The 21,961-nt window shown below is 33.8% G+C and overlaps 4 protein-coding genes across 4 annotated transcripts; all 4 read right to left on the bottom strand.

Annotated features, from left to right (window-relative positions):
- Window positions 1–3,344: 3,344 nt before the first annotated feature.
- On the bottom strand, window positions 3,345–4,070 carry LOC132737714 (medium-chain acyl-CoA ligase ACSF2, mitochondrial-like). The gene has a single exon (XM_060725042.1). The coding sequence runs from the start codon at window positions 4,068–4,070 to the stop codon at window positions 3,345–3,347; it is 726 nt and encodes a 241-aa protein (XP_060581025.1).
- Window positions 4,071–4,635: 565 nt separating this feature from the next.
- LOC132737713 (uncharacterized) lies at window positions 4,636–5,331 on the bottom strand. Its single transcript, XM_060725041.1, has one exon. The coding sequence runs from the start codon at window positions 5,329–5,331 to the stop codon at window positions 4,636–4,638; it is 696 nt and encodes a 231-aa protein (XP_060581024.1).
- Window positions 5,332–8,998: 3,667 nt separating this feature from the next.
- Window positions 8,999–11,178, bottom strand: LOC132737708 (3-[(3aS,4S,7aS)-7a-methyl-1,5-dioxo-octahydro-1H-inden-4-yl]propanoyl:CoA ligase-like). The gene is made up of 2 exons (XM_060725035.1): window positions 10,150–11,178; window positions 8,999–9,851 (listed from the first exon to the last, which is right to left on the bottom strand). The coding sequence occupies exons 1-2, from the start codon at window positions 11,080–11,082 to the stop codon at window positions 9,090–9,092; spliced, it is 1,695 nt and encodes a 564-aa protein (XP_060581018.1). The 5' UTR covers window positions 11,083–11,178; the 3' UTR covers window positions 8,999–9,089.
- Window positions 11,179–17,834: 6,656 nt separating this feature from the next.
- Window positions 17,835–20,026, bottom strand: LOC132737707 (3-[(3aS,4S,7aS)-7a-methyl-1,5-dioxo-octahydro-1H-inden-4-yl]propanoyl:CoA ligase-like). Its single transcript, XM_060725034.1, has 2 exons — window positions 19,048–20,026; window positions 17,835–18,749 (listed from the first exon to the last, which is right to left on the bottom strand). Exons 1-2 carry the CDS (start codon window positions 19,981–19,983, stop codon window positions 17,988–17,990), a joined length of 1,698 nt encoding a protein of 565 aa, XP_060581017.1. The 5' UTR covers window positions 19,984–20,026; the 3' UTR covers window positions 17,835–17,987.
- Between the last annotated feature and the right edge of the window lie 1,935 nt (window positions 20,027–21,961).

Genomic DNA, 21,961 nt, shown 5'->3' with positions numbered 1-21,961 from the left:
ACATTTCAGCAAATGAAAAATAATTTTGCAAAAGATAATAAAATAAACAACAATTGTTTGTTCTTAAAAACATGGATTAAATCGAGTAGGGTGAAGTAGATCTAAATGTCACCTTAAATTAACAAGTAGATAGACGCAATTTGCTCTTTCAAGCTATTCTGCAAGACTGGAAACAAACTTTGAACATTCTTTACTCGAGCTCGTCGGGTGGTAAATGTTAGACTTTCTGAATTGATGAATTAAAAAAAAACTAATCAAAACTTAGTAAACGAAGTATTTATTAAACCAACAACAAATTTGTATTTGTCAAATAAATACAAGGGAAAACTGAATTTGAATAATACATGTAAATTCATTAAAAACAAATCTGGACAATCGCTGTAAACAATTTTTGTTATGATCTTTACGCGCAAAGAAACGCGCTGGTCTCATCTTCACGATGTTATAGTTGTTAAGAAACACAGTTTTATAGATTGCATCAGCAGTTAATTTGTTCTGGGGAAAAATAAGAGAACGGAATTTAAAGACACACAAATTAGATATTCTGATTTTCGGCTATAAAACATCCCAAGAATAATACTTTTACTCACAATTGTTGTATTAGTATTTATAAAGCCTTTGTAGGAATAACTGGCCAAATGATTTTAACATAGTTAACCTTTTTCAAACAGACATTCAGATAATGTATCAATACTATAAATAGAAGTAGATAAAAGTAATTTATTGTGACAAAATACTCAAACTTTGAAAAGATATAATTATACTAATCTCTACATTAATTTCTAAATAGTTTCAAAGCTCAGGGATTTTTTCTTGTTTTTGTTTTGTATGTGTATGTTGTTATTCTATTAAATACGAATATCTCAAATGTAATTTGTTAAACTATCTCATTATATATATATATTTGTATGTAAAACATTTGTGAATAAAGGAAAGAAAAGATCTTCACCTTTGGTTTAATGGCCTCAAAATTAATAAAGTTGTTATTTATTTATTTTTTATTTATTTACATTAATGCAACTAACATCCCCTAGCACTTGTTTTAGCCGAACTTAACATTCAAACATGGTTGTGGTGAAATTTTGAATTTAGAAACATCCACAGGGTGTTTACACTGTTATTACGCGGTTATCATGGAACCTTCAACAAAAAGCGGCGTATGAGCACCCAAGTAAAAAATACGCATGCCTAAAACTATAACACAATGGACGTAGTTTGAGCAGAGAACCAGAGGCTATAAAGCCTGCATATTACACATAAGCTGTCACAAGTCTGATTTAAAAAGCTGGCCACATGTCCAAAGTGTGATATTACAGTATACAAGCGAGGATACTGGAATCACCAAAGTTAAAAATAGTTAAATAGAAGAACCTTCATGTAGTAATGTCAAGATTGACGATCATCAGAAATCCGAGATATAACATCTCTGATTGTTTGTACGGGGCGACTTTTTACGGCCTTCACAAACAATACTGATGTGGCAATAAAATAGAGAGAAATGAAATCCCTACAGAATGTCCCAAACGCCAAATTCGAAAATGTTGCAAGCTCGGTTTGATTGAACCTGTTCATGGATGGACAGTACTGGAAAGTGCAAGCTACTGTCAACGCCCCTAATATGGTCGAAGTTACCTATGAGACAAACACCTTGACTTGATTAGGCTCTCAAATATTGCAATTCAATGACAAACCTTCATTTTGATACTGTTAGATGGCTCTTTATGAATTAGCAATAGGATTTAAACATACAGAAACCAAAATCACGACACTTTATGAAACATCAAAGGAATGTGTTAAGAAATGCTGGATCTCTATCTTTAGTGTCTGAAGAAATTATGTTTTCATATTTTATTTTGAAAATGCATCTGTGATGAAGAAGAAGTCTATGTTATCTAGAAATCCGCGAGTCGAATGTGTCGCCTTGTGAACAATATAGTTTAGGAGAAATGGCCAGGACAAAAATGAAATACGAATACTAACAAAGGGCAATAGCTAAAAAAATAATAAGTGCAGAGCAGCAGTTTTTATGCATTGCACTTCTTATCAATAAGATCTATCATTCTATGAAGTTTCAAGTCCATATCTTTTATAATTAATGAGTAATGGCCTGGACAAAAATAAAATATGAAAATATATAAAGGGTTACATGTATAACTCAAAAAAAGAAATGCAGAGTACCGGTTCTTGTACACTGCACTTTTCCTTAATGAGATCTATCATCCTAAGAAGTTTCATGTCTATAGCTTTCATAATTGAGGAGAAATGACCTGGTTAAAATAAAGTATGAAAATTAACAAAGAGCAATAACTCAAAAAATAAGAAATGCAGAGTACTGGTTTTTGTGCACTGCACTTCTTCTTAATGAGATCTATCATCCTATGAAGTTTCAAGTCCATAGCTGTTACACATTAGGAGAATTGGCCCGGACAAAAATAAAGTAGGAAAATTAACAAAGGGCAATAACTCAAAAAATAAGAAATGCAAAGTACCTGTTCCTTTGCACTGCACTTCTTCTTAATGAGTTCTATCAAGATTCAAGTCCATAGTTGTTATACATTAGGAGAAATGACCCGGACAAAAATAAAGTATGAAAATCAACAAAGGAAAATAACTCAAAAATTAGGAAATGCAGAGTACCGATTTTTGTGCTCTGCACTTCTTCTTAATGAGATCTATCATCATATGAAGTGTCATGTCCATAGCTTTTATAGTTGAAGAGAAATGGTCCGGACAAAATTAAAGTATGAAAATTTACAAAATCAATAACTCAAAAATTAAAAAGTGCAGAGTTCCGGCCCTTGTGCACTGCACTTTGTGTTATTGAAAGAAGCATGCATACCAAGTTTGAAGTCAATCCAACTTAAAATGACTGAGTTATGCTCTGGACAAGCTTTAGGGGACGCCGACGCCGACAACGACGCAGACACCGACACCGCCGACAAAAGTAATCCCTATATGTCGCCTTTTCAAGGCGACACAAAAACACTGTATCCAAATACCCTATCAGACGTTAAAAACAGTTTTAAGTTTTTATAAAATTTATTTCCGTTTTGTTGTTTTATGCATATTCACAAACATAAAAATTCTTCAAAGTACAATATTGTATATGTAGCCATAAACTTCAAGAAATATTTAACAGCATTCTAATGATCATTTGATATTGTACTAATTATAATGCACAAATAATGCATAAATATATTTTCTTCATCATGTGTTCCTTCTTTTATCCTATACTAACCATATATATATCTATATATATTTGTTTACATATAATATTGGTTATGCCTTAGAGAAATTTCATAGAACGTATCGCATATCTTACGCGACATTTATATTAAGATATCTTAGAAAGTACTCTGACGAAATCGTTGAAGTGCTATCTTTTCCAACTCCATCCGGTGAGTTTTCCCACTTCTAGTTTCAGGAAACGATTCAAGGAACATGTAGTATTTCGGAAGAACTGTAAAAAGTCCTGGTTTGTCTGCATGATACTCGTGGCAGTTTTTTCGAATATCTTCTTCGCTTATTTCGCAATCTCCTTTTTTAACAACACAAGCACACATCACTTGATAGTAAACGCCATCTGGAACTGGTACAATAATGACGGAATCTACACCTGGGAAAGTTTTCATAACATTCTCAAGAATCTCTGGAGCAACGTTAAATCCCCCTGAAATAATCATATTGGACTTTCGACCCTCTACAAAGAATTCGCCAGCTTCGGTCATCCTCCCAATATCATCTGTTTTATACCATCCGTCTTCGGAGAGCACGGCTTTTGTTCTCTCCGGATCATTGAAATAGCCCGTAAACATGGCCTCTGATCGAATATATATTTCTCCTCTATGATTAACGGACACTATTTCTGCGTTCTTGTCGACTATTTTAATTTCCAGCCCAGGCATATTAAATGGTTTTCCGCATCCAAATTCGGTGAAATCATTTGGATTAGTTATTTTCGCTACAGTCGCGCCTGCAAACTCTGAGCCTCCATACACGCACAGAAGGAATTTACAAGCTTTCCCTATGCAGGCAGCTAAGTACTTAGTAAGTGGCTGTCCACCAGTCATTATGCCTTCAACTGGCCAATCATCTGGCAAATGTTCCTTGAAAAATAAAAGGAAAATGTCATAATTGCAGCATAGTTGAATTGTTTATCGTACAGTATAAGTATAGTGTTGTAATATGTGTGATATACTTGTGATCCTACTTTTTACGATTAAAAAATGCAACACCACGTCCACTTTTTTTTGTAGCTTATAAAAAGCTGCTTTTTTTATAAGAGACAATTTACTTCATTAATTGCAGTATTCTTTAATTTAGGGATAACGATAAGTTATAAACAAGTATGTATGAGATCACGTTTTAAAATGTTTTATGTAAATAATCCAATATACCTTTCTTTCGAAAAGCTCATGCATCAGAGGTGGTAGAGCACAAATCAAAGTACATTTCTCTTTGACTATTACGTCAATCATAAAGGAAAGTCTGTCATTCGGAGGATCGCAAAATTCAGAAAGCGTCACCCTTGTTTGGCCCGTTAATATAGAAAATGGATATCCGCCACCTCAATTGAAAGGCCTGTCGTCGAAAAAGATATATTTCGGATTAGAATGTTCGAGAACATCAGAATCACTAAACATCTTTAGAGATGATTGTTGAGTATATGTAACATTCTTGAATCCCTGTGCTCCCAGATGTCTGGAAGAGTCCACATACATCGGTTGGCTTAACGACGGGAAGTTCTATATCACAATGATCCTCCTCTAAAAGGTCTCGCAAGCCTATGACATTTGGTAATTCGGGATACCCAAACCTTACCCCTAGAACAAATCTTAGATACGGCATTTTTTGGCTTTTTACCTTTCCATCAGCCTTGTACTTGTCAAGAAGTTTACGAAGGATATTCCAATTAACAAACTCGGCACCAGGAACAAGAATAAGCAGCGAACAAGTTTCCATCTTTTTCATTAGAGCGATAAGGTCACTCCCGTCAGTATATGTGAAGGATATGCTGACTGGAATGGCCCCAGCCATCATGGCACCAAATGTAGCATATAACCACTCTGGACAACAACGGACGTTGATAGCAACAACCTCGTGCCTCTTAATCCCCATTTTAATCAGTGACTTTGCCATTATCTTAGATCGTTGGTAAAGCTGTGACCAAGTTACACATTCTCGAGTCCCGTCAGTTGATACAAAGACAACAGACGGAGAGTCAGGTTTCGTCTCTGCATAATGTTTCATCACCTCCGGAAAAGTTTGATATTTTAGTGTAACAGGAGGTCCATCCACCTTAATGTAACTTTTTGTAAACTTTTCTTCCATATTTCCTCACAACGTAGACAGAACAGTATTGCAATATCCAACGATACGTATCCTTAAATGGACTTGTAACGTTTGCTTTACTTGCACTAACTTACTGACAACAACCTTACATTGGAGAGAGATAAAGTATGTTCTGTATGATGGCGTTAAAAATCCTTTTAAACAATAACAGGGTTAAAAACTGTTTCGTCTATAAATAATATTGTTGCTTTATTTCATTATAATTAATGTTTAGTGATGAATTTAATCAAGTGATAAGTCAACTTTCTCTAGTTTACGATTTAACAAAAAATGTACAGCAACTTAATGATACTCAACGACATACATAAATTGCTAAGTTTAAATTTTAGATCGTTCCGGTTATTTTTTTCTTTTTCAAGGTCGTGTATGAATTATTGATCTCTAGCGGGCCAATTACATAAGTGAGTAGATGACCTACATATAAATTCTTTTGTTTAAGTTTATTTTGGCCAAAACACAAATCAAAGTATGGGGAAAAACTGCACAGCATAATTTAAGGATACGTGGCATAATTTAAGAAAATGTATAACAGTTTCTTTGCATTGCTCTAAAAAATTTATACTGACAGCAATTAATATTTACCGGCATTCATCTTAAATCACACCACAAATTCACCGATATGAATCATCTCCGTTAAAGTGCAGAATACCACTAAATCCGCTCCATTCCTTTATACTTATCATTAACCTACAGAGCAACCAATGACTATTTCAAAAATGCACCCACCCTGCCCCTATTAATTATTTTTTATCATTCTTTTTACGCCCGAATAAAATATTGGTATCCACCTCCGTCCGTCCGTCGTCTGTTACCAGCTTTCATGTCCGGTCTTTTGAACCGGTGGAAGGAAATTGACTCTACTTGGCAGAAATGTAAGTGAAGTGAAGTACGGGGCAACTTTTTACAGCTAGCACACGGCACTTGACACCTGATGTTGTGAAGTGTAAAAATATGGAAACAAAGTGATCCCCCAGAAGCATTAATCACAACAAAATTACATAAGAATTACAGATTCGGTTTGACTGTGTCTGTACATGAGGCATAATGAATAAGTGCAACATCCCTCACGCCCCTAGCACCGGCTTGAGCTTTTGTAAACCTTTGTTGTTGTTTTCACCATTGTTTCATATTTATTTACAAGGAACATACTTTAGGTGGTCCTTAAAGGGATACTCAGGCAAATAAATGACAAAACTATCAATATTATCCTATGCACTCACCCTAAAATGACATTTGTTAAAGTCCCAGCATTAATTTCTGTATAAATTTTATATAATTTGGGTTTGAAGCGTAAATATATCTATAATTGTTGAACGATATTTAGACGCCGACAGAATCACCGAGTTTTTTTAAAACTAGTCATGTGACTTGAACAAACCCTGAAAGTTACAATAACAGATATCATGGCTATTGTATGATTGAAACAAACCTAAATCATTCATTTGACATTTTCTTAAACGTTTCCAGAGTGACAACTATTGTGAAATTTTAACGCTGTAACCTGACCCACGTGGGCCAAGCTAGGAAACCACCATTTTATTCTTTATACGGAGAAAAGTTTTGTTCCTGTGACTGTCTACTGTATTCATTTTGAGGACATTTACAGAATAATAAATAAAAAAAATCAAAATGAAGAAATGAAAATTTTTCCTGTTTGGATTGATTTTGTATTATACATTACAACAAAGCATATGTTCAAAGGAAAAAATACAAATTTAATAAGTTGCAGAAAGTTATCCCATGACTATCGCTGCATGCATTTTTGAATTTCATTTAAAAAAAACATCAAAAAAACTTTGAATAAAAGGAGGTAATAAGAACACACTTTCATATGCCCACAAATATAATATTTATGTAAAGGTTGGATATTTTCCATGATGCCTTGTTGACAGCTACAAAACTTATAAAAATTATGTTCCTTGGATCAAAATTGGCCCTGTCCAAGGAATCACATATATAAGAAAAATTAATCTTATGCGTCACAAAATTTACATGTACACAGATTTATATAGTATACATGTCTAAAATGTCTTTTCCTCCAGCCTACAACGTGCAGAGGATAACTATATAGATAAGGATATTTAGCATGTATCATCACATTATTGACTTTAAAGGTAAATTCACCACTTCTGTACAAATAATGAACAATAAAGGGACGTCTTTGTGAGTATTGATGTTATAAATATAATGGGAGGTAATAAAAGAGAAAATTATTTGTAAGCATAGCATTTTGATTTTTGAATATTTAAGCCATAATATGTTGTGCTTTTGAATTTCTAGTAGTTTGTTATTGGTAGGTTTTTATTTAAAAACCAACATTATTCTTGTTTTCAGTCAGCATATATACTCTGTGGAAATTGCATGAAGGTAAATTATCACCACTCTGAGGTTCAAAAATAAATCTTAAAGGGCATGGACGGTGACATGTTTGACAGCGAAAGCTGCATGTGCCGACGAACCTTATTAGACATAGCAACCATACATACTCTTGCCGAAGCAATAGCAAAGTAAGCAAATTTTTGTCTGATATGATATATTAATACTTTATTCATAACTCATCAAAGATACATACATACGTATATAGGTAACAAGTGTCAGTATAAGATATTACTTCTTCATATAAGGTCAACATGAAAGATTAGATTTGCATACGATAATTATGCTTGATCATGAAGATTAAAAACTGATGTCAAAGAAGGCACAGTATAATTGTACATTTATATGTAACATAGACACATTTAAGATTTACCTTTCAAACAATTATTCAGTATCACATATTGTGTGATACTACAGTATTCAAGCGAGTATACTGGAACCACCAAAATAGAAGAACCTTCATGTACTACAAACCCAACAGTAATGTCAAGTTTGACGATCATCAGGAATCCGAGATATAACATCTCAGATTGTTTGTACGGGGCGACTTTTTACGGCCTCCACAAACAATACTGATGTGGCAATAAAATAGAGAGAAATAAAATCCCTAAAGAATGTCCCAAAACGGCAAAATTAAAAAATGTTGCAGGCTCGGTTTGATTGAACCTGTTGATCGATGGAAAGTACTGGAAAGTGCAAGCTACTGTAAACGTCCCTTATATGGTCGAAGTTACCTATGAGACAAACACCTTGACTTGATTAGGCTCTTAAATATTGCAATTCAATGATAAACCTTCATTTTGATACTGTTAGATGGCTCTATATGAATTGGCAATAGGATTTAAATATACAGAAACCATAACCACGACACTTTATGAAACATCAAAGGAATGCGTTAAGAAATGCTGGATCTCTATCTTTAGTGTCTAAAGAAAGTATTATGTTTTCAGATTCTATTTTGAAAATGCATCTGGGATGAAGTAGAAGTCCATGTTATAAACACTGTATCTAAATACCCTATCAGACGTTAAAAACAGTTTTAAGTTTTTATAAAATTTATTTCCGTTTTGTTGTTTTATGCATATTCACAAACATAAAAATTCTTCTAAGTACATTGTATATGTAGCCATAAACTTCAGGAAATATTTAACAGCATTCTAATGATCATTTGATATTGTACTAATTATAATGCACAAATAATGCATAAATATATTTTCTTCATCATGTGCTCCTTCTTTTATCCTATACTAACCATATACAAAAAATGTATATATTTGTTTACATATAATATTGGTTTATGCCTTAAAGAAATATCATAGAACGTATCGCATATCTTACACGACATTTATATTAAATATATCTTAGAAAGTACTCTGACGAAATCGTTGAAGTGCTATCTTTTCCAACTCCATCCGGTGAGTTTTCCCACTTCTAGTTTCAGGAAACGATTCAAGGAACATGTAGTATTTCGGAAGAACTGTAAAAAGTCCTGGTTTGTCTGCGTGATACTCGTGGCAATTTTTTCGGATATCTTCTTCGCTTATTTCGCAATCTCCTTTTTTAACAATACAAGCACACAACACTTGATAGTAAACGTCATCTGGTACTGGTACAATAATGACGGAATCTACACCTGGGAAAGTTTTCATAACATTCTCAAGAATCTCTGGAGCAACGTTAAATCCCCCTGAAATAATCATATTGGACTTTCGACCCTCTACAAAGAATTCGCCATCTTCGGTCATCCTCCCGATATCATCTGTTTTATACCATCCGTCTTCGGAGAGCACGGCTTTTGTTTTCTCCGGATCATTGAAATAGCCCGTAAACATGGCCTCTGATCGAATATATATTTCTCCTCTCTGATTGACGGACACTATTTCTGCGTTCTTGTCCACTATTTTAATTTCCAGTCCAGGCATATTAAATGGTTTTCCGCATCCAAATTCGGTGAAATCATTTGGATTAGTTATTTTTGCTACAGTCGCGCCTGCAAACTCTGAGCCTCCATACAAGCACAGAAGGAATTTACAAGCTTTCCCTATGCAGGCAGCTAAGTGCTTAGTAAGAGGCTGTCCACCAGTCAGTATGCCTTCAACTGGCCAGTCATCTGGCAAATGTTCCTTGAAAAATAAAAGGAAAATGTCATAATTGCAGCATAGTTGAATTGTTTATCGTACAGTATAAGTATCATATATATTTAATGTGTAATATGTGTGATATACATGTGATCCTACTTTTTACGATTAAAAAATGCAACACACACCCACTTTTTTGGCAGCTTATAAAAAGCTGCTTTATTATAAGAGACAATTTACTTCATTAATTGCAGTATTCTTTAATTTAGGGATTACGATAAGTTATAAACAAGTATGTATGAGATCACGTTTTAAAATGTTTTATGTAAATAATCCAATATACCTTTCTTTTGATAAGCTCATGCATCAGAGGTGGTAGAGCACAAATCAAAGTACATTTCTCTTTGACTATTACGTCAATCATAAAGGAAAGTCTGTCATTCGGAGGATCGCAAAATTCAGAAAGCGTCACCCTTGTTTGGCCCGTTAATATGGAAAATGGATATCCGCCACCCCAATTGAAAGGCCTGTCGTTGAAAAAGATATATTTCGGATTAGAATGTTCGAGAACAGAATCACTAAACATCTTTAGTGATGATTGTTGAGTATATGTAACAAGTTTTGGAATCCCTGTGCTCCCAGATGTCTGGAAGAGTCCACATACATCGGTTGGCTTAACGACGGGAAGTTCTATATCATAATGATCCTCCAGTAAAAGGTCTCGCAAGCCTATGACATTTGGTAATTCGGGATGCCCAAACCTTACCCCTAGAACATATCTTAGATACGGCATTTTCTGGCTTTTTACGTTACCATCAGCCTTGTACTTGTCAAGAAGTTTACGAAGGATATTCCAATTAACAAACTCGGCACCAGGATCAAGAATAAGCAGCGAACAAGTTTCCATCTTTTTCATTAGAGCAATAAGGTCACTCCCGTCAGTATATGTGAAGGATATGCTGACTGGAATGGCCCCAGCCATCATGGCACCAAATGTAGCATATAACCACTCTGGACAACAACGGACGTTGATAGCAACAACCTCGTGTGTCCGAATCCCAATTTTTATCAGTGACCTCGCCATTATCTGAGATCGTTGGTAAAGCTGTGACCAAGTTACACATTCTCGAGTCCCGTCAGTTGATACAAAGACAACAGACTCACCTTCAGGTTTCGTCTCCGCATAATGTTTCATCACCTCCGGGAAAGTTTGATGTTTTTGTGTAACAGGAGGTCCATCCACCTTAATGTAACTTTTTGTAAACTTTTCTTCCATATTTCCTTACAACGTAGACAGAACAGTATTGCAATATCCAACGATACATATCCTTAAATGGACTTGTAACGTTTGCTTTACTTGCACTAACTTACTGACAACAACCTTACATTGGAGAGAGAGAAAGTATGTTCTTTATTATGGCATTTAAAACTCCTTTTAAGCAGTAACAGGGTTAAAAACTGTTTCGTCTATAAATAATATTGTTCCCAAAAAAATGTAGAGCAACTTAATGATAATCAACGACATACATAAATTGCTAAGTTTAAATTTTAGATCGTTTATATTTTTTTTTTTTCAAGGTCGTGTATGAATTATCGATCTCTAGCGGGCCAATAACATAAGTGAGTAGAGGACCTAAATATAAATTCTTTTGTTTAAGTTTATTTTGGCCAAAACACAATTCAAATTATGAGGAAAAACTGCACAGCATAATTTAAGGATACGTGGCATAACTGAAGAAAATGTATAACAGTTTCTTTGCATTGCTCTAAAAAATGTATACTGACAGCAATTTATATTTACCGGCACCCATCTTAAATCACACCACAAATATACCGATATGAGTCATCGTAGTTAAAGTGCAGAATACCATAAAATTCGCCTAATTCCTTTATACTTATCATAAACCTACAGTGCAACCAATGACTATTTCAAAAATGCTCCCACCCTGCCCCCATTAATTATTTTTTATCATTTATTTACGCCCGAATAAAATATTGGTATCCACCTCCGTCCGTCCGTCGTCTGTTACCAGCTTTCATGTCCGGTCTTTTGAAGGTGGAAGGAAATCGATTCTACTTGGCAGAAACCTAAGTGAAGTGAAGTACAGTGCAACTTTTTACAGCTGCCACACGGCACTTGACACCTGCTGTTGTGAAGTGTAAAAATATGGAAACAAAGTGATCCCTCGGAAGCATTAATCACAACAAAATTACATAAGAATTACAGACTCGGTTTGATTGAGTCTGTACATGAGGCATAATGAATAAGTGCAACATCCCTCACGACCCCTAGCACCGGCTTGACCCTTTTAAAACCCTTTGTTGTTGTTTTCCCCATTTTTTTCATATTTTTTTAAAAAGGAACATCCCTTTTAGGTGGCCCTTAAAGGGATTTTTCAGGCAAAAAAAAACGACAAAACTATAAATTTACCCTATGCACTCCCCCTAAAATGCCCAAATTTTTAAACCCCCACCCATTAATTTCTGAAAAAAAATTTTTTTAAAATTTTGGGTTTTTGGAGCGTAAAAATATATCTAAATTGTTAAAAACGATTTTTTAGACGCAAACCAACACCCCCGATTTTTTTTAAAAACTAGTATGTAAACTTAAAAAAAAACCCTTAAAATTTTACAAAAACGATATCATGGCTTATGGGTATGATTGAAAAAACCAAAAAATCTTTCATTTGACATTTTTTTAAAACGTTGGGGAAACTCTTGTGAAATTTTAACGCTTTAAAAACCTGCCCCACGTGGGCCAAGCTAGGAAATCACCATTTTATTCTTTATACGGAGAAAAGTTTTGTTCCTGTGACTGTCTACTGTATTCATTTTGAGGACATTTACAGATTAATAAATAAAAAATAATCAAAATGAAGAAATAAAAAATTTGCCTGTTTTGATTGATTTTGTATTATACATACAACAAAGCATATCTTCAAATGAGAAAATACAAATTAAGTTATCCCATGACTATCGCTGAATGCATTTTTGAATTTCATTTTTTTTTAAAAACTTTGAGTAAAGGGAGGTTGTAAGAACACACTTTCATATATCCAAAATATAATATTTCTGTAAAGCTTGGATATTTTCCATGATGCCTTGTTGACAGCTACAAAACTTATAAAAATCATGTTCCTTGGATCAAAATTGGCCTTGTCCAAGGTGTCAAACAACGTGAAGAAGATAACTATATAAATAAGGATATATAGCATGTATCATCACCTTATTGACTTTTAAGTAAATTCACCACTTTTGTACAAAAAATGAACAATAGAGGGATGTCTTTGTGAGTAATGATGGCATAAATATAATGGGAGGTAATAAAAAAAGAAATATATTTGTAAGCATAGCATTTTGATTTTTTAATATTTTAGCAATACTATTTTGTGCTGTTTAATTTCTAGTCGTTTTTTATCTGTACTATTTTTTAATATTGATCATTTAAAAACGAACATTATTCTTGTTTTCAGTCAGCATATATACTCTGTGGAAATTGCATGAAGGTATAAAATTATCACCACTCTGAGGTTCAAAATAAACCTTAAATGGCATGGACGGTGACATGTTCGACAGCGAAAAGCTGTATGTGCCGACGAACCTCATTAGACATTGCATGCATACATACTATTGCCGAAGCAATACCAAAGTAAGCAATGTTTTATCCGATATGATATATTCAATCTTTATTCATAACTCATCAAAGATACATACATACGTATATAGGTAACAAGTAGTCAGTATAAGATATTACTTCTTCATATAAGTCAACATGAAAGATTAGATTTGCATAAGATAATTATGCTTGATCATGAAGATTAAAAACTCATGTCAAAGAAGGTACAGTATAATTGTACATGTATATGGAACATAGACACATTTAAGATTTACCTTTCAAACAATTATTCAGCATCACATATTCATCAGTTAACTGTTTTATTAACTCTCATTTGCTTTCAATGTGTACGCGGAAGAGCTGATTCGTCTAAGTTGGCTCTCTTTATATATAGGCCGTCACCGAAATATGTGCTGTTTTTTTAAGTATAAATGTCAAAATGTGTAAAAGCTTATTACTCAAAAAAAATGATACAATGAAACAACCAGAAAAAACTACTGATGGGACATAAAATTTTATACAGGTACCCTGACCTTTAAGTAGGATTATATAACATGACCATATTAACCGATTACAATCATATGCAGGAGTCTATTTTGCATATGCTCATACAAGAGTGGCAATCTAAAAGAAACTGAATGTCAAAGCTTAATAATAAAATTTAGTTTTGAAACGTATATTAAAGATTTTCTGGAGACGTTCAAGTTATAATATATTTATTGATACCTAAATTAAGTTACTTGTTTCATTCTGTAGTTGTGTCAAATAATATCTTGAAAGAAATCAAGACAATGGTATTAAATTTTTTATGGAAATATAAACCGTTATAGTCGCAATAAATTACAAAGAGGAATAGACATTGGTCCTTTGGGATCATTCATTCCAGTACTTTCAAGCGTTGAAAATTGACTTTCTCTCAAGCCAGTGATAGAGGCGCGTGACAGATGTTGCACTTTTTCATTATGTCTTATGTACATACTCAATCAAATCGAGAGAAATTTCCATGTAATTTTGTTGTGATTAATGGTTCTAGGGGGTCACCCTTTTTTTCAAGATTTTTAGACTCATATATAATTTTATTAACACTAAAATATTGGTAGAAGCTTTACCATAAACACTATTGTGACAATTTCTTATAGTACATTGTACACAGACACCAATAAAAGCCTGATTAAAAGGAGTTTGTGACTGAATTATATCAAGAACTTTGAAAAATACGAATAAACACTAAACACACATGCAATTTACAAAAGAAGAAGTTAATTTGACATTTCAGCAAATGAAAAATAATTTTGCAAAAGATAATAAAATAAACAACAATTGTTTGTTCTTAAAAACATGGATTAAATCGAGTAGGGTGAAGTAGATCTAAATGTCACCTTAAATTAACAAGTAGATAGACGCAATTTGCTCTTTCAAAGCTATTCCGCAAGACTGGAAACAAACTTTGAACATTCTTTACTCGAGCTCGTCGGGTGGGTAAATGTTAGACTTTCTGAATTGATGAATTAAAAAAAAACTAATCAAAACTTAGTAAACGAAGTATTTTATTAAACAACAACAACAAATTTGTATTTGTCACATAAATACAAGGGAAAAACTGAATTTGAATAATACATGTAAATTCATTAAAAAAAATCTGGACAATCGCTGTAAACAATTTTGTTTATGATCTTTACGCGCAAAGAAACGCGCTGGTCTCATCTTCACGATGTTATAGTTGTTAAGAAACACAGTTTTATAGATTGCATCAGCAGTTAATTTGTTCTGGGGAAAAAATAAGAAGAACGGAATTTAAAGACACACAAATTAGATATTCTGATTTTCGGCTATAAAACATCCCAAGAATAATACTTTTACTCACAATTGTTGTATTAGTATTTATAAAGCCTTTGTAGGAATAACTGGCCAAATGATTTTAACATAGTTAACCTTTTTTCAAACAGACATTCAGATAATGTATCAATACTATAAAATAGAAGTAGATAAAAGTAATTTATTGTGACAAAATACTCAAACTTTGAAAAGATATAATTATACCAAATCTCTACATTAATTTCTAAATAGTTTCAAAGCTCAGGGATTTTTTCTTGTTTTTTGTTTTGTATGTGTATGTTGTTATTCTATTAAATACGAATATCTCAAATGTAATTTGTTAAACTATCTCATTTTATATATATATTTGTATGTAAAACATTTGTGAATAAAGGAAAGAAAAGATCTTCACCTTTGGTTTCATGGCCTCAAAAATTAATAAAGTTGTTATTTATTTATTTTTTTTTTATTTACATTAATGCAACTAACATCCCCTAGCACTTGTTTTAGCCGAACTTAACATTCAAACATGGTTGTGGTGAAATTTTGAATTTAGAAACATCCACAGGGTGTTTACACTGTTATTACGCGGTTATCATGGAACCTTCAACAAAAAGCGGCGTATGAGCACCCAAGTAAAAAATACGCATGCCTAAAACTATAACACAATGGACGTAGTTTGAGCAGAGAACCAGAGGCAATGAAGCCTGCATATTACACATAAGCTGTCACAAGTCTGATTTAAAAAGCTGGCCACATGTCCAAAGTGTGATACCGGGTATTACAGGATACTGGAATCACCAAAGTTAAAAATAGTTAAATAGAAGAACCTTCATGTAGTAATGTCAAGATTGACGATCATCAGAAATCCGAGATATAACATCTCTGATTGTTTGTACGGGGCGACTTTTTACGGCCTTCACAAACAATACTGATGTGGCAATAAAATAGAGAGAAATGAAATCCCTACAGAATGTCCCAAACGCCAAATTCGAAAATGTTGCAAGCTCGGTTTGATTGAACCTGTTCATGGATGGACAGTACTGGAAAGTGCAAGCTACTTTAAACGCCCCTAATATGGTCGAAGTTACCTATGAGACAAACACCTTGATTTGATTAGGCTCTCAAATATTGCAATTCAATGATAAACCTTCATTTTGATACTGTTAGATAGCTCTATATGAATTGGCAATAGGATTTAAATATACAGAAACCATAACCACGACACTTTATGAAACATCAAAGGAATGCGTTAAGAAATGCTGGATCTCTTTCTTTAGTGTCTAAAGAAAGTATTATTGTTTCAGATTCTATTTTGAAAATGCATCTGGGATGAAGTAGAAGTCTATGTTATAAACACTGTATCCAAATACCCTATCAGACGTTAAAAACAGGTTTAAGTTTTTATAAAATTTATTTCCGTTTTGTTGTATTATGCATATTCACAAACATAAAAATTCTTCAAAGTACATTGTACATGTAACCACGAACTTCAAGAAATATTTAACTGCATTCTAATGATCATTTGATATTGTGTTAATTATACGAGGGCTGTCCGGAAAGTTCGTAGACAAGGCTATAAAATTATTATAAGCAGTCATATCAATATGATGAGTAAATATTTTGCTTTAGTATTTATTCTGCTACAAATTTCTAAATTAAAAAACTTGATAAAAGTTGTATTCGCAAATCGCCAATCACCATGGCAACATGATCAACGAATCACGGAGCACTTTGATTTCATGACAATAGCTACTCGAATAAAAAGTTGCTAAAAGTTGTAATTTTAACGCAAACTCTTGTTTTAATGTTGTGACATCAAAGGGTACTATTGCTTGATATTTAGTGCAAATAACGACGTCATACGCTAGGAAACAACTTGTTAACGACGATTATAGGCGATTATAGGCAATGAAGTTGCGTAAGTTTTGTGTCGCAAAAATGACGTCAAATTCAAGGACGGAGCAACGTAATGTTTTTTAACTTCACAGCAACGCTAATAATGGCACCAATTGAGATTATAATATTTTCTTTAAAAACAAAATCAACCATAAATTGTTCAGGGAAACTTGTGTTTAATTGTCAAACACTATTAAGAAGCGGTAATGACAGTATTTTGTATAAGAAACATATGAGGTGACCAAAAGTAGCATGGCCGAAATGTCGCAGATTGCGTTACAACAATCCTTGAAAAAGACAGACATCTCACACACTGTATGGGAACCAGTGACACCTTTGTTGTTTTTTTTGAAAAATGTAATATATGAAATTCATAAAGTAATATAGCAAGGGGACATAACATGTATAAAGTATACGCCAGACAGGTTCCATGGCTGTTTAAATCGGAAGAAATTGAATAGTGGATAAACATGAAGTTAAATTGACGCCGTTGACGTTGTCAAAGTGCTCCATGACGATGTATATATGTTGTATGTAAATACTGTAAAAATACAAACGTAAGTCACAATTCAGTAATTTTTGGTAAATGTGTTTGCTAGATATGTATATTTTTGCTGACAAAATTTGTACAACGTATGTATTGTTATACAATAAAAAATTAAAAAGTATATGAACTTTCCGGACATCCCTCGTAATACACAAATAAGTATGTTTATTTTCTTCATCATATGCGCCTTCTTTTATCCTATACTAACCATATATTTTTGTTTACATATAATATTGGTTTATTCCTAAGAGAAATATCATAGAACGTATCGAATATTTTATACGGCATTTATATTTAATATATCTTAGAATGTACTCTGACGAAATCGTTGAAGTGCTATCTTTTCCAACTCCATCCGGTGAGTTTTCCCACTTCTAGTTTCAGGAAACGATTCAAGGAACATGTAGTATTTCGGAAGAACTGTAAAAAGTCCTGGTTTGTCTGCGTGATACTCGTGGCAGTTCTTTCGGATATCTTCTTCGCTTATTTCGCAATCTCCTTTTTTAACAATACAAGCACACAGCACTTGATAGTAAACGTCATCTGGAACTGGTACGATAATGACGGAATCTACACCTGGGAAAGTTTTCATTACATTCTCAAGAATCTCTGGAGCAACGTTAAATCCCCCTGAAATAATCATATTGGACTTTCGACCCTCTACAAAGAATTCACCATCTTCAGTCATCCTCCCGATATCATCTGTTTTATACCATCCGTCTTCGGAGAGCACGGCTTTTGTTTTCTCCGGATCATTGAAATAGCCAACAAACATGATCTCTGATCGAATATATATTTCTCCGCTCTGATTGACGGACACTATTTTTGCGTTCTTGTCCACTATTTTAATTTCCAGTCCAGGCATATTAAATGGTTTTCCGCATCCAAATTCGGTGAAATCATTTGGATTAGTTATTTTCGCTACAGTCGCGCCTGCAAACTCTGAGCCTCCATACAAGCACAGAAGGAATTTACAAGCTTTCCCTATGCAGGCAGCTAAGTGCTTAGTAAGAGGCTGTCCACCAGTCAGTATGCCTTCAACTGGCCAGTCATCTGGCAAATGTTCCTTGAAAAATAAAAGGAAAATGTCATAATTGCAGCATAGTTGAATTGTTTATCGTACAGTATAAGTATCATATATATTTAATGTGTAATATGTGTGATATATATGTGATCCTACTTTTTACGATTAAAAAATGCAACACACACCCACTTTTTTGGCAGCTTATAAAAAGCTGCTTTATTATAAGAGACAATTTACTTCATTAATTGCAGTATTCTTTAATTTAGGGATTACGATAAGTTATAAACAAGTATGTATGAGATCACGTTTTAAAATGTTTTATGTAAATAATCCAATATACCTTTCTTTTGATAAGCTCATGCATCAGAGGTGGTAGAGCACAAATCAAAGAACATTTCTCTTTGACTATTACGTCAATCATAAAGGAAAGTCTGTCATTCGGAGGATCGCAAAATTCAGAAAGCGTCACCCTTGTTTGGCCCGTTAATATGGAAAATGGATATCCGCCACCCCAATTGAAAGGCCTGTCGTTGAAAAAGATATATTTCGGATTAGAATGTTCGAGAACATCAGAATCACTAAACATCTTTAGAGGTGATTGGTGAGTATATGTAACAAGTTTTGGTACACCTGTGCTTCCAGATGTCTGGAAGAGTCCACATACATCGGTTGGCTTAACGACGGGAAGTTCTATATCACAATGATCCTCCTCTAAAAGGTCTCGCAAGCCTATGACATTTGGTAATTCTGGATGCCCAAACCTTACCCCTAGAACATATCTTAGGTATGGCATGTTCTGGCTTTTTGCTCTACCGTCAGCTTTGTACTCGTCAAGAAGTTTACGAAGAATATTCCAATTAACAAACTCGGCACCAGGATCAAGAATAAGCAGCGAACAAGTTTCCATCTTTTTCATAAGAGCGATTAGGTCACTGCCGTCAGTATACGTGAAGGATATACTGACTGGAATGGCCCCAGCCATCATGGCACCAAATGTAGCATATAACCACTCTGGACAACAACGGACGTTGATAGCAACAAGCTCGTGCCTCTGAATCCCCATTTTTATCAGTGACTTCGCCATTATCTGAGATCGTTGGTAAAGCTGAAACCAAGTTACACATTCTCGAGTCCCGTCAGTTGATACAAAGACAACAGACTCTCCGTCAGGTTTCGTCTCCGCATAATGGTTCATCACCTCCGGGAAAGTTTGATGTTTTATTGTAACAGGAGGTCCATCCACCTTAATGTAACTTTTTGTAAACTTTTCTTCCATATTTCTTCACAACGTAGATAGTACTAAATTAAAATACACAATGATACCTATCCTCAAATTAACTTACTTTTGAGAAGTTCACTGACCTACCCACATGAGAGATAACAGTTTGACCTATATACGTATTTGACATCAATATATATTTTTATCAGCGAATTTATTATATGATATAAAGGTTAAACCTTGGCCGAAGGCCGTCTGTTGTCAGTTTGACTTTCAGTAAAATTCACAGGGAAGAACTGAATACATTTTGTATAAGAAGAGTTTTCATTGGTCATTTTAAAATTACAAAATGAAATCTGGGAATCTCATTGGCCATTTAAAAATAAAATGTACAAGATAGTTATTTAACTTTCTAGTTAAATTATGGAACGCCTGGACTGTCTTATGTTAAGAATGAATGATATACCCGGTTAACTGTCTTTCTGTAGAGTCCGAGATACAAAATGCTGGGTGGAAATCCTAATGTGCTCAGTTATTGAAGTGCTATGTTGTGTGCCGACTGTATTTTATTCAGTCAAGTCAATGTATTGTCAGGTGCATTATTCGTTCTGTTCAGTTCTTAAATCAAACAGGCATGTGGTAACACAATTATGTTGAGTTAAAAAGATATGTTGTTGGGTGTGACAGTTATTATGTTCGGTTATAATAATATGCTGTTTGGTGCTCTTCTCATCATGTTCAACCATGAAAATAAACAGTTGAGTGGTACTATAATTTTGTTTGGCTGAGGCAGTATATTATTGGGTGATACTTTTATTATTTTCAGTTGCAATGACATGCTGTTGGGTGCTTTATTCCTTCTGTTCAGTCGTGAAATAGAACTGTTAAATGGTACAATCATTATCTTAAATGGTACTATCATTATCTTGTGTGCTGATTATATCTTCTTCAGTCAAGTCAATGTGTTGTTCGGTGCAAAGGTCGTTATGTTCAGTGGTTTTTTTGGTACTATCATTATGTTCAGTTCAGATGATATACTGTTCGGTGCAGAGGTCATTATGTTCAATAGTGAACACAAACTGTGGTGTGATACCACAATTATGTTGGGTTCATTCGGATATTTTCGGGCAACAAGATGGGAGCGACTAATTTCCATAGGTCACGTCGAGGCTTATGACCACTAAATTGCCAAAACAATTTTCTTCCCTGTAAATATCATCGGGGGCTTAAAAACGTTATTTTCATAAATTTGACTTTTAAATACCCAATGGGTATTTTATTTAGTTAATTCATGACTATACTATACTGTTACAGTCATAATGGGTACAGTATATAAAACTTAAAATATGGGTAAGGGTAGCCTGTTAAAGTCACACATGACCACCGTAAATAAAACTTAAAATTTATCTGTTTGGTAACCTATAAGAGTCACAAATGGACACAGCAAACGAAATTTAAAATATAAAACATCATATACAAGTAAGGGAACCCTATTTGAGTCACACATGGCCACAGTATATGGAGCATATAAGTAAGGGTAGCCTATTAAAGTCACATATGGCCACAGCATATGCAACTTAAAATATATGTGTTGGTAACCCATTTGAGTCACACATAACCACAATAAATGGAACATAATATTTAAGTAAGGGAAACCTATTTGAGTCACACATGGCCACAGTATATGGAACATTAAATATAAGTAAGGATAGCGCAATAAAGTCACACATACCCATATTATGAAGAACATTCTATATAAGTAAGGGAAACCTAATTGAGTCACACTAGGCCAAAATATATGGAACATTATGTTTAAGTAAGGGAAATCTATTTGAGTCACACATGACCACAGTATATGGAACATTATATATAAGTAAGGGTAGCCTAATAAAATTAGACTCAAAGACATTTCCCTGACTTAAACATTATGTCTAATATATTGTGGCCATGTGTGACTCAATTAGGTTTCACTTACTTATATAGAATTTTCTTTATACTTTGGCCATGTTTGACTTTATTAGGCTACCCTTACTTA

The sequence above is a fragment of the Ruditapes philippinarum genome, unplaced genomic scaffold (genome assembly GCF_026571515.1).
Source record: "Ruditapes philippinarum isolate M1 unplaced genomic scaffold, ASM2657151v2 ctg10165_1_1_1_1, whole genome shotgun sequence".
NCBI lineage: Eukaryota > Metazoa > Mollusca > Bivalvia > Venerida > Veneridae > Ruditapes > Ruditapes philippinarum.
This window is presented reverse-complemented; position numbering and strand designations above follow the sequence as displayed.